The sequence below is a fragment of the Gopherus flavomarginatus genome, chromosome 9 (genome assembly GCF_025201925.1).
Source record: "Gopherus flavomarginatus isolate rGopFla2 chromosome 9, rGopFla2.mat.asm, whole genome shotgun sequence".
In the NCBI taxonomy this organism is placed as follows: domain Eukaryota; kingdom Metazoa; phylum Chordata; order Testudines; family Testudinidae; genus Gopherus; species Gopherus flavomarginatus.
Window position 1 is genome coordinate 72,990,984 of NC_066625.1, and position 27,257 is coordinate 73,018,240.

Here is a 27,257-nt window from a genome sequence, read left to right on the forward strand (position 1 = left end):
AGTCCATAATGCAGGCCAGCAGCTTTCAGTAATGAAAAAAACATTGAAAGAAGCGGTTACTGTACAGTAATTACTACTTCTTGTACCACTAGCACATTCTGTATGCAATTACATGGAAAAATCATGTTAATTGTTAAGATTAATTAACCACATAACCCACACCCACCAGCCTGAAAATTCAGAGTTAAAAACTTAGCAACTCCTTAAATGATAACTGCATTATGCTGGACCATTTGTTCATACACACACATACCACTAGGCAAATCTATTTTCCAAAGGTGGCTTAACTGTGAGCAGAGCTATATACATATGTCATAGACTAAGTGTAGTTCATTATCAAAATATATGGTTCCAAAATTTGTTTTTTGGTAAATTATACATAAATCATGTATTAAAGCTTATTTTTTCAAAATATCCTTCTTCTGAGGTCACTAAATAAGCAAAAAGACATTACAATTAGCAGCTATAACACTGATTCCATAAACCAGCACAATACATTATTTATTTCAAGATTTACAAACCAAAATCTTGGAGCTGAACACATTGGAAATATAAATTGGCATCTCAATTTTATATCTTGGGCCAACCTCTGCTTAGTGCTTACACAGAGCTCTACATTTTTAAAGCACTATAAAAAACATTAACTGGTTAGTTCTCACAACACTTCTGCAGTAAGCATTATGTCCATTTTACATGTGGGTTCACTGAGGCAGAGATGCTAAAATACTTCGGATAAGGCCACAAAGAGAGACAGCACTAAAGCAGGGATTAGAATACAGGGTTTCCTGGCTCCCATCCCTTTACATCAGACCTCTTGACCCATGTTGAATCTCTGACTATATTAATCTACCAAACTAACAGAATTTCTATTTCCTACTTATTTATCCTGGAAATAAACTTCCTCAAACAATCAGAACAAAGACCTATTTCTCCTTTTCCAGATACAAATAAATAAATAATACTAATAATTATTGTTATTAATAATAATAATCACAAAAAACAACCTAACAAAAAAATCCAACTGCTTATAGATAAGGGACAAATCCTGCACTGACAGGCCTCTTCATGCTTCACCCCTGTAGGGATAGGGAACTACTGACCTAGTAAGAATCTGCAAAACTCAAGATTTGGCACACAACACATTTGGTACCCACATATTACCTACATTCAGCTCCGCATGACAAAAAGAAAAATATTAATGTTCGGTCAAATTCAGCTATAGATTTTGGATTTACCCTCCCCTACAATAGCATGATAACCAGACAACACTGATTCATAAGGCTGAAGGAAATACAGCCTGATTGTTCTGAAAGTTTGGGCAAAGCTTTTCCAACAGTTTTTCTGTTTAACACTAAGCTGCTTGATGTGGCAGAGTTAGTTACCTATTTTATGTTTACATTTTCAGCAGAATGCTGATATCTGCAGTTCCTCGGTGTTAACATCCTTACATGAAAACCCCCCAAAAGGTCTCCCACAACTTTTCTGTTGCAGCCTTAACGTCTGTGGGAGATTTATAAGCCTATCTCGGATTAGTTTAAGAGGCCTGATCATGATTTCCTTTACTGCAGGTTTGCACCATTCATTTCAGTGATGGTTCTCCTGATTTGCACCAGCATAACTTGGATCCAACACAGGCCCAGTGTGTAGAAACCTTATGTTCATGCCCTAGTAGATTGCATTGTGACCCCTGATTTTGCAAGGTAGGGCAGCCTTGCCACATCTCACTCACTGGGAAGGGGATTCCTTCATTTAGGGAGTAGTTTTAAAGAGAGACAGACACACCCTGCTCTTGGGCTGAAGGATTATGCTGTGTGTTTGAGGGAGACATTTAAAATCTCGTTCGCACTGACACAGCAGTCCTGCCCTTTGAAGAAGGGCACCAGCAGGGGTAAGACCCTTTTCCCCCATGAAAAAAGAGTTGACAGTGTACTAGCAGAGCCTGGAAAGGCAAGTGGGACATGCTGAAGAAAGAAGAGGAGGACTAAGGTAAGACTAACCTGAGATTGGTGTCCTTAGGAGTGAGCTCTGCCCCCCATGAGATACAAAGGACGGGCCAGGAGGGAAGCTGACAGTCAGTCAGTGACCTTCACACCAGCAGCTCACTGGCTGTGGGCACAAGTACATTTCTATGGTCTATAAATAGGCACCATGTGATCTGAAGGCATGTTAAATTTGGCACTGGCAACATGAAGACTCTCACAGCAAAACACACAGAGGGGTTCCTGGCAGCCTGCCTATAGCCCTGACATTTGCAAACCTCCCTGCAACAGTTGGAGACTTCAGCCTGCAATAACTAACCTAGTACCCAGCCCCATTGCACTGTCCTGGTAAGCCCAGTAGGGGGCAGTAGCCTCCGGTACTTACATGCAATGGTCCCTCTGCCCCAGGACCTAACTTATTGGGAAAATAAATACATTGTTTTGCGAGCTCCCTGCCACCATGATGTTGGCTTGTAGCAGTTGTTTCGCTTTGTCTGTCTTACCTCTTTTCCTTTTGTTCAACGGAGAGTCAACCTGTAAGACGCAATCAGACCTGGGGCTACAGTAAGGGTGAGTGGAAGTGGAGCTCCCTCTCCTTTCCCTGGCTTGGGGGAGCAGAGCTTTTCCCCATAGAAACTCTCCTTAGCAGTGGCAGGGAAAGCTCTTCCTCTTGTTTCACACTACTTTAATCGCCAATCACATTGACATTTTCTTTTGCAATAGATGTTGTGAATGCTTTGAGGTTCTTCCAGCCGATATAAGATATAATGTTTTGTACTGTTTTTGCAGAACATTCCTGTGTTTTTCTAAGGGCAGCAACATTCCAGCAAAATTCTCATAGCACTCAAAACTTTACTTATACTGATTACAAACTATACAAAGAGATCACTTCCCTCATCAAGTGAAATGCGTCCATCTCTGGGAGAAAAACAAGCTTCACCCCTGGGCTATTCCTGAATTCACTTGGGCCTCATGTAGAAAGAGTTATTTTATGCAATTATTGCACAGTACATAGGGGTTATAGACCAAGTTCATCCAATAATGAGTCCTTTGCATTCAACCTCTAGTACTTCTGCTTACTCTTCCTGACTTAGCACTGCCCCACATTTCCACACTGAGTTATCCCTCCTTCTAACTCCTTCTATCCCCCCTCACCACTGCTGCTAGATTTCCTGAGCCTGTTGATTTTCTCTTGCTGAGCAGTTTAAATGATTAGTGAAATACCCTAGAATGCCAGACCTGCTGTTTTATCACTTTTGTGAACACTAGACTCCTGCAGAGAATTCTAAAATCATTCATCTCAATGTGGTGATGAGTCAGTCAGGAGCAGGATGCTCACGACATTCCCAGAATTTCCTTCCCTTCCCAATGTGTTCCTCATTTTCTAGGTGCCCAATCTGAGACACTTGGTGTTTGATTTGCATTACATCTGGTGCTGTACATGCACAATTGCAACTTGGGTCAAAAGGAACTGTGCTCTGAAGAGATGAAGTGGTATAAACTGCTAAGTTCTCTGAAAAATCAGGCCTTAGGCATCTCAAATTGGGAACCCAAAATTACTGGACACTTTGGATCTTAATATCTTTGTGTCTCAGTTCCTCGTCTGTAAAATTGAGATAATAATATCCCCATCATCTCACCAGGATGTTGTGAATATAAAATCATTAATATTTGTGAAGCTCTCAGATACTATAGTGCTGAGCTTCATAGGAAAGCCCAAAAAGAAATTAGTGATTCTGCCTTCCAGAGCACAGTTTGAATAATGTGAAGTAAAATAAGGCCTGGGGCTACATTTTAAACAACCAGGAGAAAACAGAATATTGACATTATGGGGAAACAACTGAATTAGACAACATTACGTCTGCATTAGGGTACTGTGCATGGATAGCATGATTCTAAAATAAAAAAAAAAATTCTTGAAGGCACTGATCTTTACAGAAGGTGGGAACATAGCCCTTCCTGGAAGGGAAGTGGTAAAATCCAGTCTGGTTTACAGTGGAAATGGAATTCTTAGTCCACGAGTTAAAACTTCAGATTTGTTTTCTTTTCTAACATTTGGTCAAAGCTTCTTAAACTTTACCAAGGACAAATTAATAATACATTATTACAAGTGTAACCACATCCGGCATAAAACTATACAATCACATTTCTGGAATCTGATCTGATGTACACAATATGTATGGAAATAAACAAGTCAATTTTTCAAGTTTCATTTAAGTCTGAGCATGACAGCATTCACATGCTAAAGGACCTGCTATTCCACAGTTACAGGGCCCTTTCTAGATGTTATTAATGTAGAGAGTCAGTTCTCCCGATAGCCAATGGTAATGTCAGAAAATCCTAAATTGCTGCAAGCAGTTTGTCTTTCTTGTGGTTATGGTGATGATACAGCTCTGTTAAAAACAGAGAAGCAATAACTGTGTGCTTTACACATCAATTTCCAAAACAGTCATGATGTAATGCGTTCCTTTTCCATGTTGTCTCAAATAATGTACTGAAATGTAATACTGTAAATCTGCCGGTGCAGTACTTGTGCATTTTGATTTATATTAAAATTCTCACATCTTGGATGTTTTTATGAGGATTTCTAAAGGGGTATTGGCCACATCTGTTATTTAGGCATCCAGAACATCTTAGGGTCTAACAAGATGCCTAAATTGGGAACCGTATCACAAATGGCAGCTTCACTCCTTCAACCAAGGGGTCATTCTTCACCCGTTCTTCTGGTTGTTTCCCTCAATTGATCAGCATTACCAGTATCTTCCTGTGACTGAGCTTTAGCAAGCTAGCTCTCATCCATACACATTTAACAGGGAAAGAGGACAGAACCCTGTGACAACCTACAAAACAGCACCCTTAGGAGAGATGAAAAATTGCCCTAAAGTGCCTTTTGGATGTATCACAATGGAAAGAGAACAGCTATTTAATCCATCCTTGTTAGGGACCTGTCTCAAGGTGAACTCACCGCCAGAGCATCTCCTCCTGCTAGGACAGGATGTAGCAGGGGTTCTTCACCACTCTGTTGTCTGTCATCTGATGCTGTAGCTGTTTGCAGTTTCCATGGCCTAGCACTCCAGCCAGGTCACTTTTCAGTTTTGTCCCTTCCCTAGGAAACAAAAAAGTAAAAAAAGAAATAGGTAATATCTAATGGCCTTTATGCCATGTCTTTGGCTCGGCAGTCTCTCTGCCTCTTCTAGTGTTGAGGCTTGTGTTTCCCTTCTTGCTGGGGAAATAGGGGAAGCCGGGCCAGGCCCATCCTCTGCTCTGGGGTCCAGCCCATTGACCCCATGTTAGGCAGGTAAGCACCGCTCCTTACAATCCTTCACTGTTTCCCTGAGCTACTCCTACCTTTCTGTGACTTGTACACATCTCTCACCAAGCTGTGGACTCCACTATTTCTGCTCTGGAGTTCTGTCTCCAGGGGCATCTTCTTCACAGCCAGCTACTGTGGAGCTTCCCTGAGGCCACTTTCAGCCCCTCTGGCAGCAGCCCTATTCTGTCTGAGTGGCAGCTGCTTATGCCAGCTGTTGTTAATTGGCCCCTTAGTTGCAGCTGAAGGGACAGCAGTGTGGTCCATCAATTAACTCCTTCTTGGCTTTCACAGTGTCGGGGTCTACACAGGATGTCACAGGACCACACATATGTCAAAACCACCTAATGGTCAGTGGTACCAAAGCTGCTCATAGAGCTAAAAGAATCAGCATGGACATTTTATCCTCTATTGCCTGGAGGCCACCACTGCAGTCTCTGCCCTGTATCCATGCTACAACCTTCCTCAGCAACTTTCCCAAAATGGAAGATTAGAAACAAGATGCAAGTTAGCAATCAGTGAGGGTTGATGGGCACCTGCAGCTCCCATTGATTTAATCTGGAACTGGATAACCAGCACCTCTGAAAATCAGGCCCAAAGCATCACAAACTGAGACATCAAAAATCAGTGGATACTTTGCAAAATGTTGACCTTAAAAATTTCTACATCTCCGCTTCCCCATCTGTTAAGTGGAGGGGTATTGGAAGGCTCATTTTATTAGTATTTGACATGTAGCACTTTACAAATACTATGTATAATTTTTTCTTCACAATTATTTAAGTGTCCATATTGCATTAATCTAAATGTATATGTTTTATATGACTGTGTTAATAACACAATAAACCTTATTGCATTGCTGTAAACAGAACAAGGTAAGCAACATGAATCTGAAAGCTGTAAAACTCTCTCTAATTTTTAGACTGCTAGATTCAAACAATGTCACAGATCAAAGGGCAGAACACAAATCATCCTTATGTGTTCTGCTCATGGCATAGCAATTTTATTATAGATGGATCAAGAAGAAGAATAGAGTTTGGCTTTACAGCATACTAATGATTAATTCAGGTCTTCTGCATAAATAATAATGTCCCATACAACTATCTGTGTACTGCACTCTCTGATTTAAATGTGGCCTCCCAGCTTTTTGACTTAAGGCTGGGACGATGACAAATGAGTTGTTTATGAAACATCAGTTCCTGAAGTGCCTCTCACCCTGAGGTCCTTAGAAAACTGCAAAACCTTCCTCTTTGACAAAGCCTCTCCACCAGAAGAATGACATTCACATTCACTGACACCCCTTGCGACCCAATAAGCCCCTTAAGATGAAAAAGGAGGAACTTAATTTAAAAAAAAAATATAAAACCCCAAATTCAAACCCCAGGCAAATTTTTTATCCCCAGAAGAGAGAAGTTCTAGAAACTCCATTAAATCCACTGGACACTTCACTATTGCTATTGATTTTTCATAGAAGACACTTGGATACTATGGTGATGGGTGGCATTGTAAAATCCCAATTAAGAGAGGTAGAGTCTGCTAATTGTCATTTGTTTCTCAAACTGAGATTTATTAATTAATCAGTTCTTGCTATTGCATTTGGAGGCCATCTTGGAATTCAGTGGCAAGCTCTTCCTAACCATCACACTGCCACATTAAGGAAAAAAGAGGGGGCTTGTAGCAAAGCATGTTCCACAGGGCTCTTAATAATCTAGACCTCACTACCTCAACTTTGCCTGACAGAGACCTAGGGTGACCAGATGTCTCATTTTTCAAGGGCCAATCCCATCTTTTCACAGTTGCTATCTAGTAACCCTACAAAGACCAGACTTGGCTACTTTCAGGGAATGCAGTAAAACACTTCCTTTGCAAGTATTTTGAGATTGCTGGCTTTGGTGGTGGACTAAGGCGCACTAGATGTAGTTCTGTTTCTGGAGTATGAAACATTGCTGGGCTTTCATCAATCCTACCTAGCTGCTTTGGGTGGCAAGGGACATTTGTTACCGTGGATTTTTTTTATGGAGGCAATTTTAAGTTTTCATACAGCAGCAAGGGTTAAAAAAAGCTATTTTAAAATTGAAAATAATAAATGAATAAGGAAACCTATCACTGAATGAAAACAGTAACAAATATATAAGCCCCTTGTCAGTATGTGTCACATTCTAGAGCCGTACTCAAATCAGACAGAAAGTCCATACAAAGCCCCAATAGTTGGAATCAGATTAAATACCATAACAGAATGTACACAACCTGATCAGAAATTTATAGTTAAATATGTAGTCCAGGGGTTTACAAACTGGGGGTCGGGACCCCTCAAGGGGTCATGAGGTTATTACATGGGGGATCGCGAGCTGTCAGCCTCCACCCCAAGCCCCACTTTGCTTCCAGCATTTATAATGGTGCTAAATATATAAAAAAGTGTGTTTAATTCATAAGGGAGGATTGCACTCAGAGGCTTGCTGTGTGAAAGGGGTCACCAGTACAAAACTTTGAGAGCCACTGATGTAGTCTAATATTCAAAACAACATGACCCAGCACTTTAATTGAGAGCTTGAGTCTGAGTGCCAGGACTTGACTTTAATTTTTGATTTAATGCAATTTACAAGCATGTATTTTCTCAAAGTTACTTATCTGGGTAGTTATATATGTCTTCTGAAATGTGGACAACAGAAGCACTAGAGCGTGAAGTTTAACCAGACTTCAAAAAGCCAGAAGGAATTTAGATTATGATCTGTATGGGATCAGGCCATGAATATTTCACTATCTTTGACTCCCTAACTGGCAGATAAATAACATGTCCCCATCTTCTTTGTGTCTGAACTTTGAGACGGGATTAGCACCAATTACTAGAGATTGGCAAAAGAGATCATTATCATGGAGAAATTATTGACCGTCATTTAATCTCTGGAAGTTAAAAAAGTAACAGTGCTTTTATTAGACATCTTGAGCAGGAGATGGACTAATAAGGGAGTCAGATTCCCAATACTGAGCTTTGGATGAAGAATACAGTCACTACACTGCAGTTGCTGGATACAAAAATAAATCTAACTGACAATAGAGTGATTATGTTGGAAATGCCAACTGTAAAAGATAATACGCTGTTAAGTTTTAAACTCTTGAAGACAGACTGAGAAGCTGAAAATCATAGATTTACAGTCTTTCAGGCAGGCAGTAAGGTGTAGAGATTAAGTCTTTTTACTGTTATGAGTTTTTAGAGTTTTAGAGCTTTTAGAGTTCCCTTAGAATATTAATTTCATATTGATAAAAACTATAGCATTGCAGTGCAGGCTTCTACAAATCCAAAACAGATTGATAAACATCATTTATCTGAAATAATATGTCAGACATGCTGACGTTTAGCATCTCCATTCTAGAAGATATGGCATTTAAGGCAGTGAATTATCTCTCTTAGCTAATTATGACAAAATACAGGATTTATTACACCAAAAGAATGCGTGGATCCTGAGAAATATTCTTTGTTGGAATGAAAATGCCATTCAGATATTTGTTTTGGAACCATCCCACAAGATGGAAATGCAGAATTCTCTACAGGCATTTCATTAGACCTGTTATATGTAAAATGTTTACTCCTGCTTTCCCTCTCAGGACCGAGAAGCAATTTTTAAAAAAATGAGAGTTACTGACTGACAGAGTGATCTCAAAAATTGTAATTAGTAGGCACATTTAATGATATCAAACTATTTGTATTATGTTATTAGTGCCTAGTTTAACTTAGTAACAGCCTGGAGGAACCTTTAATAAACAGTTGGATTTTAACGTTAAAATTACTATGGTGGTAATTCCAAGAATAACAAAAAGTATTTAATAAGAAATTAACACTTTGGTATTATAATCAGTCACTTGTATACTTTCATCATCTCATCTAATATTTGCAGTTATTTCCAAGATTGTAGTCTCTACATGATCTCTCTTTCTTGAAATATTTTCATTCCTTCCAAAGTCAATATTTTTTAAAAACCATGACACACTTCAGCTCTCTACATAACCATTATAATTATATATTATAATGGTGCAGTTAGTGGAGTCTTGATCATCCACTTAAGGAATGCTGCTATAGCATATGGGTGAAATCCTAACCCCGGTATATATATATTGCTGTATACCCTATATTTTAATGTATTAGAACAACATTATGGCATCTAGAACTCTTCTAGGCTTCATTAATGTGGTATAGCATCTGGCTTAGCGTGCTGTCTAGGGCCATTATTCATAACATTCACATAGCAGTACTCAACAATCTAACTACATTTTCCTACAGAAGTGAACCAGAACTGCAACATTCAGATCTGGATAAGAATTGACTCATAGTTGGAAAGCATTCCATTTGGGTCCCTTTCCAATTCCACATTAACACCACACTTTCCAAGATATATGAGGCACATAAAACACAACTTAGATAAAATATTTATATAATATGGCTTTTGTACTGTATCTTATTATCAAACACAACTACAATATATCCTTTCTGACTGGGATGATGCAAGATAATGGTCTTAAAAGCATGTACAAGACAAGTGAGATTACACGAAAGTTAGTTTCAACATTTGACCATGAATAGGGAAATAGATTATTCCTCAGCTCACTCACACATCCTTCTCCATGAAGTCTTTTCCAGAGACCCTAAAGGGAGAGGACAAGGGGATTTAATCATAGACTCCTAAAATTGTGGCACTGGAAGGGACCTTGATAGGTCAGCTAGTCCAGTCCCCTGCACTCAAGGCAGGACTAAGTATTATCTAGATCATCCCTGACAAGCATTTGTCTAACCTGGTCTTAAAAGTGTCCAGTGTCAGAGATACGATTCTCTTCCCTATCTAGCCGCAAACACAAAAATGCAACCAAGAGAAAGGATTTTTCCTATTCCTTTTAACAAGTAGGGACAACAGGTGCCTCCCACAATCTGTCTCTGGTGACTAGGGATACCATGGGGTTTAGAGGAAAATGTGTTCTTCTGCTTCTGACATTTAATTTTAGAAAGGGGAACTATGCAAAAATGAGGAGGTTAGTTAAACAGAAATTAAAAGGCACAGTGACTAGAATGAAATCCCTGCAAGCTGCATGGACACTTCTCAAAGACACCATAATAGAGGCTCAACTTAAATGTATACTCCAAATTTAAAAACAGAGTAAAATAAGTAAAAAAGAGCCACTGTGGCTTGGCTTAACCATGTAAAAGAAGCAGTGAGAGATAAAAAGGCATCTTTTAAAAAGTAGAAGTCAAATTCTAGTGAGGTAAATAGAAAGGAGCATAAACACTGCCAAATTAAGTGTAAAAATGTAACAAGAAAAGCCAAAAAGGAGTTTGAAGAACAGCTAGCCAAAAACTCAAAAAGATAGCCACAAAATGTTTTTTAAGTACATCAGAAGCAGGAAGCCTGCTAAACAACCAGTGAAGCCCCTGAACAATCAAGATACAAGAGAAGCACTTAAAGACAATAAAGTCATTGCAGAGAAAGTAAATGGATTCTTTGCTTCAGTCTTCACGGCTGAGGATCTTAGGGAGATTCCCAAACGTGAGCCATCTTTTGTAAGTGACAAATCTGAGGAATTGTCAAAGATTGAAGTGTCACTAGAGGAGGTTTTGTAATTAATTCATAAACTTAACAGTTGGGGGGGGCTCTAGGAATTTTGCCACCCCAAGCACAGCAGACAGGCTGCCTACCACATCTTGCCTGCGGACAGTTCGCTGGTCCCGCGGCTTTGGTGGAGCTCCCGCAGGCACGCCTGCGGGAGGTCCGCCGAAGCCATGGGACCAGTGGACCCTCCGTAGGCACGCCTGTGGGAGGTCTGCCGAAGCCGCGGGACCAGCGGACCCTCCGCAGGCACGCCACCGAAGGCAGCCTGCCTGCCGCCCTTGCAGCGCTGGCAGAGTGCCCCCTGCAGCTTGCCGTCCCAAGCACACGTTTGTCGTGCTGGGGCCTGGAGCTGCCCCTATTAACAGTAACAAGTCACTAGGACCCGATGGCATTCACCCAAGAGTTCTGAAAAAACTCAAATGTGAAATTGTGGAGCTATTAACTATGGTTTGAAACCTGTCCTTTAAGTCAGCGTCTGTACCCAATGACTGGAAGATAACTAATGTAACACCAATATTTAAAAGGGGCTCTAAAGGTGATCCTGGCAATTACAGACTGGTAAGTCTAATGTCAGTACCAGGCAAATTAGTTGAAACAATCTTAAAGAATAAAATTATCAGACACATAGAAGAACATAAATTGTTGGGCAGAAGTCAACATGGTTTCTGTAAAGGGAAATCATGTCTTACTAATCTATTAGAATTCTCTGAAGGGGTTAACAAACATGTGGACAAGGGGGATCCAGTGGATATAGTGTATAGATTTCCAGAAAGCCTTTGACAAGGTCCCACACCAAAGGCTCTTATGTAAATTAAGCTGTCATGGGATAAAAGGGAAGGTCCTTTCATGGATTGAGAACTGGTTAAAAGACAGGGAACAGAGAGTAGGAATTAATGGTAAATTCTCAGAATGGAGAGGGGTAACTAGTGGTGTTCCACAAGGGTCAGTCCTAGGGCCAATCCTATTCAATTTATTCATAAATGATCTGGAGAAAGGGGTAAACAGTGAGATGGCAAATTTTGCAGATGATACTAAACTGCTCAAGATAGTTAAGACCAAAGCAGACCGTGAAGAACTTCAAAAACATCTCACAAAACTAAGTGATTTTGCAACAAAATGGCAAATGAAATATAATGTGGATAAATGTAAAGTAATGCACTCTGGAAAAAATAACCCCAACTATACATACAATATGATGGGGACTAATTTAGCTACAACTAATCGGGAAACAGATCTTGGAATCATCGTGGATAGTTCTCTGAAGATGTCCATGCAGTGTGCAGCAGCAGTCAAAAAAGCAAACAGGATGTTAGGAATCAATCATTAAAAATGGAATAGAGAAGAAGACAAAAGAATATCTTATTGCCCTTATATAAATCCATGGTACGCCCACATCTTGAATACTGCATACAGATGTGGTCTCTTCATCTCAAAAAAGATATACTGGCATCAAAAAAGGTTCAGAGAGGGCAACTAAAATGATTAGGCGTTTGGAATGGGTCCCATATGAAGAGAGATTAAAGAGGCTAGGACTTTTCAGCTTGGAAAAGAGGAGATTAAGGGGGGGATATGATAGAGTATATAAAATCATGAGTGGTGTGGAGAAAGTGAATATGGAAAAGTTATTTACTTGTTCCCATAATATAAGAACTAGGAGCCACCAAATGAAATTAATGGGCAGCAGGTTTAAAACAAATAAAAGGAAGTTCTTCTTCACACCGTGTACTGTCAATCCGTGGAACTCCTTGCCTGAGGAGGTGGTGAAGGCTAGGACTATAACATGGTTTAAAAGAGAACTAGATAAATTCATGGAGGTTAAGTCCATTAATGGCTATTAGCCAGGATGAGTAAGGAATGGTGTCCCTCGTCTCTGTTTGTCAGAGGGTGGAGATGGATGGCAGGAGAGAGGTCACTTCATCATTACCCTCTGGGCACCTGGCATTGGCCACTGTTGGCAGACAGAATACTGGTCTGGATGGACCTGTGGTCTGACCCAGTATGGCCGTTCTTATGTTCTTCAAGCAGACAATCTCATGAGGTTGGGAAAATGAGTTCTTACAGACTATGGGATACATCCCTGGATACTGCACCTTGACACAATGGGAGGGTGTGGGTGTTCCAATGTCCCCAAGCACTATTGCAGCAGGAGTTTTAACTACCAGTCTGACCTGAACTGAACAGGTCAAAGGGTAGATACCAGATGAAAGGCAGTCCACTGGTCCTCCACACTGGGGCTTGATTGATAGGCCAACAATCTAGCCTCATAAAACAGTTAAGTTACAGAAACATAACAAGGTAGCTATTCCAGCAAACAGCATGACAGTCAGGGATGGCAGAACCTTTTTTGTGCCGTAAGCAATGTCTGATGGTGTGGGAAGGATTCAGAGGGGACATCTAGCCCCAGTAGGGTAGAGGGTCAGCTCCAGGATTGAGAGCTGTGCTGTGTGGGAGACAACATCCTTTCCTTCTCTTCAAGCTCCTCTGCTACTCCCTACCCTATACGTGGTGTTAGGAGAGGTTGGTTTGGCCTTTTCCAGCAGGTTGACCTATCTCCCCAGTCAATAGTGGAGCCAATATCAACAGCCTACGTGCTTCGAAAGAGTAACTTAGATGGGTTAGGGTCCCACTTCAGCAAACTTTTTTTTAAGTCAAAATTGACTGACGTGAAAGTTTGTTATTTTTTTCAGTTACTTTAATAGACTTCAGGGAGGGCAGATGGAAAAATGAGTCAAATAATTTCTAACTGGGTTTTGGTCCAAGCTGAGAGAAAGCCCCTCTCTCTATGCATTGTGATGATGACTAAGATTAGCTAAGGCATTCTGGTTGACTGTGCCCAGTTTTGCACTTGATAACAGAGGCGGAAAGCCTTTCAGCTGTGAAACTTAGGTGATTATTAGAGTGCGAGTTTGCTGACCTTCAGTGCAAGGTTCATGTTCCTTACCAGGAATTTGCCTGACCTTAGTTTATGGATTCTGGTGGGTGATAGAGGGATAGCTATACTTCCTGCCCATTGAGGAGAGGAGTCCTATTAATTGTTTGCTTTGAAGGTAGGTAAGGTACATAGAAACCCATTGTTAAATATAACAAAAGCTAATATAAATGAAAAAGCTCTTTGAAACATATCTTATATAACAGTTTTGTATATGCATTTTGGAAGAAGAGTGGGTGGCTGCCTGAGAAATTCCAAAAGGTTGAAAAAGTATCTTCCGTAACCTTGAAGAGCTGCATCCAAACTTCTGCCTGATTTTCAAATGTGCAAGTTGCCCACAGTTCCGATTGATTTTGATGGAAACCAAGGATACTCAATATCACGGGAAAAAAATCAGACCTTTTTTTCTTTCACTAGAAAACCAGCATCTTCCATCTACTAGAATGTACTTACTTAATTTTTAACAGCATTTCTATAGTGTTCATCACCATAGACTAAAAGTAGCTGGTAATGTGCTTTGATATGATCTAATAAGTTAATCACAACATTTTCACAAAGGTATAAAACACAAACCAAATAGATTATTAATTCTTATAAATAGTATATTTCTAAAAAATATTGAGGATATACATGATTTAAATAAATGATGAAACAATACATAAACATTCAAAAACGTTTTCTATTACAAGAGAGTTCAGACAATTTGGAATGAAACTTACACATTTAGCTTTAAATATTCTTATTATCTAAGATATACCTTTTAAGGGATCTAACACAAACAAGTGTCAGGCCTAATGCGGTCTGGTATAATTGGGTATATGATTCTGTTCATGTGCTTGGAGTTGTCATGGATGAAATTGGTCAACTGTCCTGTCAAATAAATACAGTTTGGGGTTCCCATAGGGAGGTGTCCCTTGAAGCACTTTTGGAGTATCCTCCTGATACATACCTCTTGTTTAACTGGGCGCATTGATTGGTTAAATAAAGTCATTACTAACAAATTTACCTGACAAGCACTTAATAAACATTCCTAAAACAGTAAAGTCCAACTGGTCTTAAAACTACAAAGTTTAACATTGAAACTTATTTTTCTTTAGAAACTACAGAAAGATACTGTTTTTCATCAACTTGGTTAAGAACTTGTTTTGCTAATGCAATAATTACCAAATAGTTGCCAGCATTTCAACATCTTTCTATTCTCCATGGTCCATTCTTTTGCGTAATTGTCAATTAATTATAAGTACAATTTAAAAATAATTTATACCTCATACCACTTAACCTATGTGAACATTTATTTTGCAAAACATTTGAAATTCGGAAATGCTCTTTTTTTCTTTTATAGGACCTAAACATGGCAGTTATTTATCTACAAATAAGCCCCCATTTATTATGTTCTTTTATTATTTGCAGGCTTAAGCATTTGGATTGTTCCAAGTCATTTCACTAAAATTTTGGGCCTGATAGCTTGCAAAGGATAATACGCCAAATTCTGTGGTAATTTATACTGCATGCAAGTCCTTTAGCTTGAACAGAACTACATAGGATATAAATCAGTACAGACTTTGACAGAATGATTTCTCTGTGCTGGAAGAAACACACTGAAGTGTTGCAAATTTATAGATATTTGTGCCAGATTGGGAAATTAACGCTCAACATGATTCTATATTACTTCTACCAAAAATAATCATGCACAAATCCAAAGAAAAATAAAATACGTAAGACAAATACCCCTGGCTATTTTAATCTTCAAATCTTTATTTTTTGTTCATTAGAATTTGCAATACTAAAATTTAGATTCCCTTTGGTGACATCACATTGGGTCAACTGGTGAAGGTATGTTTTAAACATAAGCCTATACAAAGTACAGTACAGTTTCTTCTAAAAGCTAAATGGATTTTTTTTCCTCATTGACTTCAGTTACCATTTAGCTGTATTAAATAGTATTAAAAATCTTCTCTCTCAACATACTGAAGCTAAACAATATAAAAGAGAATTCTCTGCTTACAATCTTCTATCCTCAATGAAGAAGAGTTAGCTGGAAGCTCATATTTTGAATTATTTTCCTCTCTTCTATAAATTATTTAAACTGTGAACTGGGAACTAGCCACTGATACATGTGTATCATGGATGGAGCCTGACCAAAATCCTGGATATACCACCAAAAAAATTGGGTGTTCAAAATCCAGAACTGGAATTTTTACAATTCTGATAATATATGGTCTCAACATCTACAGTATAAAATTCTTACAGTCCTCCAAATCCCAATTTCCATCATAAGGTAGCTAAGGTTTAGTACTAATGTAGCCACGAGGACGAATGGGTATAAACTGGATATTAGGAAGTTTAGACTTGAAATTAGACGAAGGTTTCTGACCATTAGGGGAGTGAAGTTCTGGAATAGCCTTCCGAGGGAAGTAGTAGGGGCAAAAGACTTTCCTGGCTTTAAGACAAAGCTTGATAAGTATATGGAGGGGATGTTATGATAGGATCGTTAATTTTGGGCAATTGATCTTGAATTACCACCAGACAGGTCTGCTCAATGGTCTGCGGGGAGATGTTGCATGCGATGGGTACTGAGTTGCTGCGGAGAATTCCTTCTTGGGTGCTAGCTGGTGACTCTTGCCCACATGCTCAGGGTTTAGCTGATCGCCATATTTGGGGTCGGGAAGGAATTTTCCTCCAGGGCGGATTGGCAGGTACCCTGGAGGTTTTTCGCCTTCCCCTGCAGCGTGGGCACGGGTCGCTTGCTGGTGGTGTCTCTGCAGCTTGAGGTCTTCAAACCATTTTTGAGGATTTCAATAACTCGGTCCTGGGATAGGGGTTGTTATAAAATTGGATGGGTGGGGTTCTGTGGCCTGCCTTGCGCAGGAGGTCAGACTAGATGATCAGATTGGTCCCTTCTGACCTATGAGACTATGACTATGACTATGACTAAGGTGCAAAGTAATATAAGGGCATATCAATCCTTTTTAAAATTAAGCTAGTCCTCTGCTATATTTTTACAATGACTTACATTGAAAAGTACAGCGTTTTGTGAGATCTCTAAAAACAGAGGAATTGGTAACGCAGATTTCCTGATTCCACACAGAATCCTGATAAGAATGCCTTTCTACAGGCATTTCTCTTTTCAAAGGCAGAGTAAAACCTTCCAGGGATAAAGACAACAAAAGGAAAGTTGGAGCTTGATTTCTCTTCCCATTAGCTTTTGTAATTCCACTGAATTCTCTAAAGTCAGTTCTAATTTACATCAGAACAGAGAAGGGAATAGGGTCCATTACATTTCAGTAGGAATTAACCTGAAAGAGTTATGCCATAACTTCAAACTATGCACTGAATTACTAAACAGCAGATAAAATAGAAGTGAATGCAAACAACAGAAACACTCTGCACATATGGACAGATATTGTATAATTACATAGTATTTTATTTTTGGTTTCAATTTATAAACAATTTAAAAACTTAATTTCAAATATTAAAAAAAAATACACCCTGAAATCATTTGACTTTGAAACTTTTACATTGTTTAAATAAATACAAGTCAGTTAAAAAGAGGTTAATGACTTTTTACCATGGTTTCGTTCTAACAGTTTTTTTAAATGCCCCTGACTTCAGCAGTATGAAATAATTATACTGGAATATATGACTAATTCAAATATTTGAATACTGCATTTTCCCTTAACTTCGAGGGAAATTTCTTATAGATATTCTCATGAATAGTCCAACCTCTTGAAGCAGCTACACACATTGTTTTGCTATGGTGAATGCTTTTCAGAAAAAGGAAAAAAGACAAAAAAACCCAAGAGATCCCTTTGAAAATATTGTGTGCTGACAACATTCTTGAACATGCCGTAAAATATGGTGGGTTAGACACTTCCGCTATAGTACTCAGCACACGTTGAAATTTCATGCTTAATGTTTACAAAGTGGCAAACAGCGCAAAGATATGGCCACGGTTTTTTAAAATAAACTTTTGTTTTCTTCTTTGACTCACAGTTTCACAGTTCTGTCACTACTAAAGCTGTTCACTGTCTCTGCTGTTTTCTTACGTAAATTCTCAATCCAACTGATGCTATTATGCATGGTTCTAGCTAACTCTGATGTTTGATGTGAATTATTGACTCACATATTCTTTCCAGATGTTATAAGTTCCCCAAAGCCCTCTTGATGAGAAAAAGCATATGCAGATCTTCTTGAGTTTCTTCTGTACACCCGAGGCATGTAGTTCTGTAATGGTTTCTGCTTCCTTCTAGACTTCTGCAACTTCCGAACCTTAGGGGAAAAGTTTCCATTGATATGTGAAATTATTTTTGTGTTGTAAACTCTGACTAATTTTTAAATCTCAGTTATATTGGTGGGGCCTTTACAATGAAAAAAAAAAAACAAAATAAAAAAACAAAAACAACAACATCAGTGAAAGAGTTTCCAGTAGATTCCAAAGTAAAAACAAGTGCTGAAGCCATCAGTGGAGTGTTAGTGAGGCATCCTGGTCCACTGGGCTGAGTGAAGGCAATGGGGAAGATTCTTGAAGCACAGCAAAGAACTTGCAGCCCGGAGAAACAGGGGACTAAAATGGCTTTAACTCACCTTTATACACTCCCAGTCCTGGGGCATCTGGCATAACTGCAACAGCCCTGGGGCCTGTCTGAGTTATAGCAATTCCATGGGCTGCCCTATGGGCAGTAGCACTCCCTGGAATCTCTGCAGTGCTGCAACCCTGCCTTCTATGCCTGAGTTTATGAGGTCATCCTTGGAAAGCAGACTTATGCCTGCCTTCCCCAATGCTTTGACCAAGGGACTACTTCCACAGCTGAACCAGGGCTTTTAGGACCCCTTTATGCCATTCCAGCCCAGTGCAGTATAGAGGCCAGACTGTGGAGTGAAGATCTCCTGCCTAGAAGGCAAGAGTTCTAATACTAACTCTGTCACTGATTTTCTGTGTGGCCTGGCACAAATCACTTAATCTCACTGTCTCTTTTTCAAATCTATGAAATAGGACCTTGCTACCTCAAATGTCTGTTGTGAGGAGTTTTTAGTGACTGTTCATAACAGCACTTTGAAGATGTGAAGTGCTACCTAAGTGCTATTAGAAGCAGGGGCCTAGAGCTAATTGGCCACATTGATGTCACTGAAATCAGAGAATTAAAGAGGACATTTGCATCATTTTGTTAACTGCTTTCCCCCTCCCCATAATTAATCCTTTTAACACTTGAAAATAAACTATAGCACATGTAGAACTGTGACCTCACCTGACATTCTGTTACACTAGTTTATACCCAATAACTTGAATACAATGGGGATTATTATATTGCTTAATAAATTACCATGTAGATGGAATATACTTTACAACTTTATTTTTCATATGTTTTTATGAATAGTGAAGGAATGGCCAAAAACAATCTATTTGTTGTTAAGATTTGGCATGGATTTGAGTTACCTGGATTTCTATTCCAATAAATTTTAACCAGCAGTTTATGCGAACTATCCCTCTAAAATCAGTGAGATTATTCACATGTGTAAGGTAAACAACATTTGGCCCAAACTATAAACCATTAAAAAAATTAACTGTTGGGATGGAACATCACTTATTATTCACTCTTAAGAACGTAAAACCTTGGGACATATTATGCTATCGGTAATTATGCAGAAGCTCCCATATAAATTAGTTTGCTTAAAAAGTTCTGGCACAACATTGCCCTTTGCTTGTGTGTTTTAACTTCTTTTAAATTTATAAATAAAAAGTAAAAAAAAAATGCTGACCTAAAAGTCTATTATGAATTAAGTATTATTTTTCACTTCTTGCACATGCCAAATTGTATAAAGTCGATGGTGATGCTTTGAGAGAACTAATAGTATATTTTCCCCCAGTAGTTATATAAGAACTATAAATTTTGTCTGTCTGGAAAAATTTAGTTCCCTCTATATGTGGGATGCAATGATAAAGAAAACCTCTCACATAATAGGATTAAGTCATACCTGATCAGTTATCGTTGGATTTAAATCTTCCTTCAAAAATCGGAATGTTATTACAGGCATGACTGAAACCACAGTAGTCAAGAGGATGACAAGCCAAACACTTATCTGGCTCAGGGAATTACGGGCATTTCCTATTAACACAAGAAAATGAAATATATTTGTTAGGAGTACAAGGCTGTTGTTAATAGTTTGCAGTTGTGAGACATATTAAATTTTCTTTATGTTAACATATGTTTCAAAAATGCTTGAATTTTTCTAGAGATACAAATGCTTACTGCTGAAATTACAAAATTCTTTGGCAACATCTAAAATTTGACATAATCCAAAAATACAAGATGGATTCCAAAGGGGGATTTAAGTGGATGGCTACACTGATGAACACAAGAGCAGCATGAAAAAACGGTGGTGGCACTGCTATTTTTTTCTTCATACCAGATTCCTCATCAATTTTTGAACTGTCAGATTGTTTGGTTTCTGTTCAAATGGCCAGGTGACAATCTCCGCTCTTTGGACCAATACTCTGACCACCTTATTCTTCTTTCACATATGATTCATGAGAGGGTTACATTTAGAGTATCTACTCTGTATTAGGCCCTCATTCTGATAAACCATCAAATGGTATCAACTGGTTTTAAACCACTAAAGCCACATTACAAGCCATGTCCTAAAGGACAAAGGATCAATATCCAATTGCTTGTCACCTGAGCCATCCAACAGACATTTAACCAATGTTTTCCTAAGAAATATGCACATTTTCAACCCATCTAGTTAATTATTTTCATTTATTTAATACTTCTTCATTTCCTTCCCAAATCACACTCAGGTGCTCTGCACTGAGTAGCAATTTTCTGTTTAGCATGATGTGTGGACTGTCACAGCAAAATGGTCCAATCTACACTACAGACAGGTCACAGTGGCATTATTCAGCCCAAGAGTGACTAGATTTCCAGTTGACCATTTAGCAAATCTGCCAAGTTTGTACTGGTGAGTTTGCTAATGGTATCCTGCAGACCAGGCATCAGCAACCTGTGGCACGCGGCTCACCAGGGTAAGCACCCTGGCAGACTGGACCAGTTTGTTTACCTGCTGCGTTGGCAGATTCGGCCGATCGCGGCTCCCACTAGCGGCGGTTTGCCGTCCCAGGCCAATGGGGGTGGCGGGAAGCGCAGCAGGCGAGGGATGCGCTGGCCGCAGCTACCGCTGCCCCCATTGGCCTGGGACAGCGAACCGCAACCAGTGAGAGCCGCGATCGGCCGAACCTGCCAATGCGGCAGATAAACAAACTGGTCCGGCCCACCAGGTGCTTACCCTGGCAAGCCGCGTGCCAGAGGTTGCTGACCCCTGCTGTAGACTAAAACAATTGATCCATTTGTGCCATCAGAAACATTGTACATCATTTAACCATGACTCTGATTATCAAGATTTCCAAGCATACAAGGTAGCATGACTATCTGCACCATTAAAAAAAGTTAATATTCTTCTGGGATTTGGTGGACACACAGTCTGATTCGAAATGCACAAAGTGTAAGCAATGTAGGACTGGAATTTGTTTATGAAGGTTTTTCTGAGGTTTGGGTAGTGGCACGTACTCCTGCTCTGGAGGATTTTCCAGGGTGAGTCAAATCATATCACACTATCAAATTCCATATGGTCCAGCTGTCCTTATTAGCATAAACAAACTCATCTCAAGCCTCTAGGAGTTGTTAAAAAAACAGACATTTCACTTCCTGTAGCTTGCATTTGGCTACCAAAAATGCATTTGAAAGAACACAGTTAACATCTGACTTCAGTGAAGTTCTCCTTGGGCTCAGTAATTACTGGAGTGGCCTTGTATGGCACAGCCACTGCACAAACTACATCCCCTCAGCAAATTGTTCTGACCTCATTGTGCACAGGATTCCTGGGATGGTGAGGGTTCTGGCCAGCGCTCCAAGCAGGCAAAGAAAGAAAAAAAACCTCTCCAAAATGTAAATTTCACTTCACTAACTTATTCTGTTTATTGTTGCCAAGGCCTCTCAATACAGCTAGGATGCTTTTGTAAACTTGAAAAGCATTAACATTACTTAAGCAATATCAGTTCAGTTAAGCAAACTTTCCCTCCCACATCTGCCATTCTTCTATGTACTTAGAAGATCTAAATCTACACAGATTGTGGCAAATTGCATAAATATTGCCTGTATAATCTCATATCAGGTAATAGACTCACCTACAAAAGGAAAGTGGTTTGGGAATATAACAAAAATCCCATCACTGTGCATTGCAAATAAAATAGCAAAATACACGGCTATACTACCCAAGACGAAAAAACGATTGATGGCAGTCCAATAACTGGTATCGAAGGCTATCTGCAAATAAAATGAGACAAAACATATTATACTAAGAATCTTTAGGGGTTTAGAAAATATACTACATATCTTATTGAGTGGAGTGTTACGCATCTAAACAGAGAAGGGATTTGGGATTTTAAAAAAAATGTTAATACAGTGTTCTGGATCTGTTTGGTACTTTTTAGATTTTCCTATCACATATTCTCTTTTAAAAAAAATTATTTAAATGTTTAATTGAAAAAGGCACCAAAACTGTAGCAGACAACATATCTCCTCCCCCATGCACGCATAGTTTTTAGGAATTCAGTTTAACTTTCAAATGAATTGTTAAATGGGCAGATTAATACTTATGTCTGAGCTTATGTATATTCAAATCGGGGTGCAAGTTTTTAAGTTATAATCAAGTCAGGGAAGGAAGTTTTGTATCTTCCAAACAATAAAAAGTAAATTTAGGAACCAAGATGCAAATAACGTTAACTATATGCCATCATGCGGCTCAATTCAGGACTCTGTTTTGCATATTTTTGTGCGGAGAGAGAATAATTACTTCAGAATAAGGAACTTTGTGAAAAGTGTTTATCCAGAGGTGATATGGTGTTTTTGTCTTTTAAAAGTTTTTTCTGTGTGAATTAATTCAAAAGCATAGTGATTGTCTCATTTTACACCCATCATTGTTATTGGGGCATTTAGTGCACCTAGCTGCAACACTCTAGGCATGTCTATACTGCAATTAAAAATGTGTGGCTGGCCCATGCCAGCTGACATGGGCTTGCAGGGCTCAGGCTAAGGGGCTGTTTAATTGCAGTGTAAACATTCAGGCTCATGCTGCAGCCTGAGCTCTGGGACCTTCCCACTTCATAGGGTCCTAGAGCTGCAATTAAACAGCCCCTTATCCAGAGCTCCATGAGCCTAAGTCTACTGGCTTGGGCCTGGTGCCGGTTTTTAATTGCATTGCAGATGTGCCCTCCGACTACATGTCCCAGACCTGAAGAAGAGCTCTGTGTAAGCTTCTCTCTCTCTCACCAACAGAAGTTGGTCCAATAAAAGATATTACATCACCTACCTTGTCTCTCTAATATTCTGGGACCAACACAGCTACAACAACTGCATTCAGAATAACTGGCATAGAAATTGCTAATGTTAAAACTCAGAATTGTTGGTGGAATGCAATAGCTAAGTGTGGGGGCAAAACAAATGCAAAGCCAAAATGCGAAAAAATAATTAAATAAAAAATAGAGATGCTGGGCCAGTTCTGAGTTTTAACATTAACCATTTCTGTTCGTTCCTTGTATGCATATGTAGGATCTAACAGAAGTGAGTAAAACCCTCATTGTAAAACCCCAAACCATATAAAACCCATCTGGATTGGCATTTCATCATAAATGAGAATCATCCTAGATTTGACAAAAGGTCTGTGGAGGTTCTTCACCCTTTCACAGAATCCTGGAGCAATTCAACAGTGTGTGGAAACCATGCAAACCTAACCAGTTTTGTCTGAATTTCCTATCAGATTTGGAATTCAAGAGTATCACAAACTCAACCCAAAACCCAGGAGATATAAACCAATGAATCAGTACTGAAAAAAATACTTTACATGAACCCGTTGTGACAAAGTTCCTCCTCTACATTGGTGGGTCCTGTGCTTATTGGCAGATTTGCTCACCTCAGTGATCTTCCCCACAGTCTGGATCAACTCCTCCTGTGTCTGATCAGGAGTTGGGAGGTTTGGGGGGAACCCAGGCCTGCCCTCTACTCCGGGTTCCAGCCCAGGGCCCTGTGGATTGCAGCTGTCTATAGTGCCTATTGTAACAGCTGCATGACAGCTACAACTCCCTAAGCTACTTCCCCATGGCCTCCTCCAAACACCTTCTTTATCCTCACCACAGGACCTTCCTCCTGGTGCCTGATAATGCTTGTACTCCTTAGTCCTCTAGCAGCACACCCTCTCACTCTCAGCTCCTTGTGCCTCTTGCTCCCAGCTCCTCACACGCACTTCCTCTCCTCTAGCTCCTCCCTCCCTGACTGGAGTGAGCTCCTTTTTAAACCCAGGTGCCCTGATTAGCCTGCCTTGATTGGCTGCAGGTGATCTAATCAGCCTGTCTGCCTTAATTGGTTCTAGCAGGTTCCTGATTACTCTAGTGCAGCCCCTGCTCTGGTCATTCAGGGAACAGAAAACTACTCATCCAGTGACCAGTATATTTGCGCTCTACCAGACTCCTGTACCCCACTGTTCTGGGTCTGTCACACCTTGTAAACCAAAACCACTGAGCTCTGCAGAGCTCTAATATCAATAAAAGTATCACCACCCCTTTACTCCTCATACACAATGGTAGATTTTACAATACATGTAGTAATCTATGACAGCACAAGTGAGATTAGGATCAGGCCCAAAATGTGAAAGCTCTTTTCTGAAAGCTTTATAATATTTAGGAACAAAACATGAAAGGCAGAAAGAATGGTTTTGTGGTTAATTCAAAGAAATAGGAGCTGCAAGATCTGGGTGGTATTGCAGGATCTGCCACACACTTCCCTGGGTGGCCTTGTGCAAATCACTAAGTTGCTCTGGGTCCCAGATTCTCTCTCTGTAAAATGTGGTTATTACCACAGTTGTATTGTCAGGCTCAAATCAATAATATTAGTAAACTGCTTTGAGATCCTAAGAAGGAAGGTGCTATACTATATAAATACAATTCTGCTCTGCAATGACAGATCATTCTGAAATCCGCTTTCCATTACATTATCCAAGAAATATGAATTCTGTCAAGCTTCTTGCATTATTTAATGAACATTGCACTTAAACTGAATCCTGACCTTATCTTGATTTATGGTTCACCAGCATCCCAAAGCTTAATCATGTAACCACTATATGCATTCGTTACACGCTTCCTCATCAAAAGCACGTTCTGAATTCTTGAGTAATTTGTGAAAATTATAGCTATCAACTACAAATAATATATTGCCAGCTTTTTATGTCAGTGTGAGCAGCTGCTCAGTCCCAGCATAACACAAGGTGACTCCATATCTAAAGAAAAACACAATACAGCATTCTGACAGGGTATTTAACTGAATGTTTCCCCGCCTTCCCTTCTCTCCCCGGCCCCCATGCCTCAAGCAAGGACCTAAAGGCTGACAGAAAGGGAGCAATCTAGTACATATTCAGTTCCAGAATTTAAATTATTCCCTTCTGCCTGGTGGATCAGTCAAGTTTGGCCAACGTGGCTACTTCTTATCGGAAGGTCAACTGTCCCTAAAGCCACCACTCTAATCGCTGCTCTCTTTTATTTCCTAATTGCTCTCATCAGGCCCCTGTTCTCCTGGAAGACCTTATGCAGCCTTTCCTAGAGGTCAATATCTTCATGCTAGACAAGTAAAACAAGACATAGTAGGGCAGGTCTCTTTCTTAATTCCAGGGGAAAACTTTAACTTGTTAACCACCCAGTCACATTTGGGATTTGTCCATTACAATCCTTTGCAGTCAGCATTAAAATAACTCACAAAAAACTATTATGGGGAACTGACTCTGACAAATATGTTTATTACCATCTCAAATTGTTTAAGACCTCAATGGGGTCAGTATTCTCTGATAAGTCTTTGATTACTCAGCTCTTTATCCTATACTCAGAAAAACATATCAAGCTGATGAAGCTGTTTCTAAGAGGAGGAACACCTTAGTTTAGACCATGAAGTATTTATATGTGAATTTTAGAAATTGTCTCAATTCCCTGCAACTTCAAGTGTAGGTGTCACTTTAATAGGAATTTCTGTATTTAGAAATGAGGGGGGAAAATACTGAAAAAACTCAACACCAAACATAAATCTTTATTTTTTACCTGAACACTGACTACAATAACTAAAGATGTTGCAACTGTGACAGCAAAAGACTGGTAGTCAGCAATATGTTTTCCATCTTCACCAGCTGTGTTATAAAATGCTCCATAAGGGATGAAGAAAAGGGCAAAAGAGGTGTAGACTCCATGTGCTATGCAGATGAAAAATGTGTGTTTATTGAATAGTAGATTCAGTTGCCCAGGTTCATAGAGTTTTGCATAATCCATGCTATTCTGATCATTCACATCCTGTAACAAATCCATTTGGATAACGTGTTACTTTAATAGTGTCAGAAAATATTAAAGTTTGCATGCCACAGAGTGAGTAAAATTCCTGTGCCTTTAATAAAGGGCAGAAGGAATTCTCCTTGATTATAGTACCTTCTCAGAACTGAAGTTTGCTTAGAGCTAGGGAAGAAGATTCTCTTTCCCGCTCTGTCCCACTAATGCTACAAAGGAGATGGAATATGGCTGTATCAGCCCTGATGGGGGCTCCACTGACATGGAGGAGTCTCCAACAAACATGCAGCCAGCATAGTTGGCTTCTATGCTAGGTCCTCACTTCCCTGATCTTGGTATAGCGAACAACAGGAGCAGGGAAGGGTTGTAGACAGAACACAGTGCTCTCCAGCAGTTGTCGGATGGGGGGACAGTCTATTGCTGAGGCTAAGGCTTAGGCTCGTGCAGAACCAGTCAGAGAATCATGAGCCCACAGCCAAGGCCACCCAGAGGATTCAGGGGACCTGGGGTCTTCAGCAGTGGGGGCCCCCCACTTTGGCAGTGATTCAGCAGTGGAGGTCCTTCCGCTCCAGGACCCGCCACCGAAGTGCCCTGAAGACCCGCAGCAGGGGGCCCCACTGCCAAATTGCCACTGAAGACCTGGCACTTCGGTGGCAGGTCCCAGGGCAGAAGGACCCCCCACTGCAGGTCTTTGGGGCACTTCGGCGGCAGGTCCCAGAGTGGAAGGACCCCCTGCCACCGAATTGCCGCCGAAGACCTGGAGCAGAAGAAGCTCCGGGGGCCTAGGCCCCGCGAGAGTTTTCCGGGACCCTCGGAGCGAGTGAAGGACCCCGCTCCAGGGGCCCCAAAAAACTCTCGTGGGGGCCCCTGCAGGGCCTGGGGCAAATTTCCCCACTTGCCCCCCCCCCCTCGGGTGGCCCTGTCCACAGCCAGCGTCTTAAAGGACTACTGCCTGATCCCGGGGCCATTTGGGGGCTGGTTCCCAGCATAAATTAGAATAACCTGAGGGGCAGATAAATAAGGGGGATTTAATTATACATTATTTGCATTTAAAACTGACTTGTTAATGATGCTATCAATG

General features: G+C 40.1%; 2 protein-coding genes across 2 annotated transcripts in view; both read right to left on the reverse strand.

The window, feature by feature from the left end:
• LOC127057667 (NAD(P) transhydrogenase, mitochondrial-like) overlaps positions 1–2,096 on the reverse strand; it is a 77,135-nt gene extending 75,039 nt beyond the window's left edge. Inside the window, exon 1 of the mRNA XM_050966623.1 lies at positions 1,998–2,096. The gene's annotated coding sequence lies outside the window, so the exon portion shown is untranslated. The remainder of the gene's footprint in view (positions 1–1,997) is intronic.
• Positions 2,097–17,210: 15,114 nt separating this feature from the next.
• The window catches only part of ATP8B4 (ATPase phospholipid transporting 8B4 (putative)), a 156,769-nt gene continuing 146,722 nt past the window's right edge, over positions 17,211–27,257 (reverse strand). Inside the window, exons 25-28 of the mRNA XM_050966621.1 lie at positions 25,940–26,185; positions 21,989–22,127; positions 19,783–19,913; positions 17,211–18,078 (exon numbers count right to left, since the gene is read on the reverse strand). Coding sequence (XP_050822578.1) covers positions 17,929–18,078; positions 19,783–19,913; positions 21,989–22,127; positions 25,940–26,185 — 666 coding nt within the window. The 3' untranslated portion in view covers positions 17,211–17,928. The remainder of the gene's footprint in view (positions 18,079–19,782; positions 19,914–21,988; positions 22,128–25,939; positions 26,186–27,257) is intronic.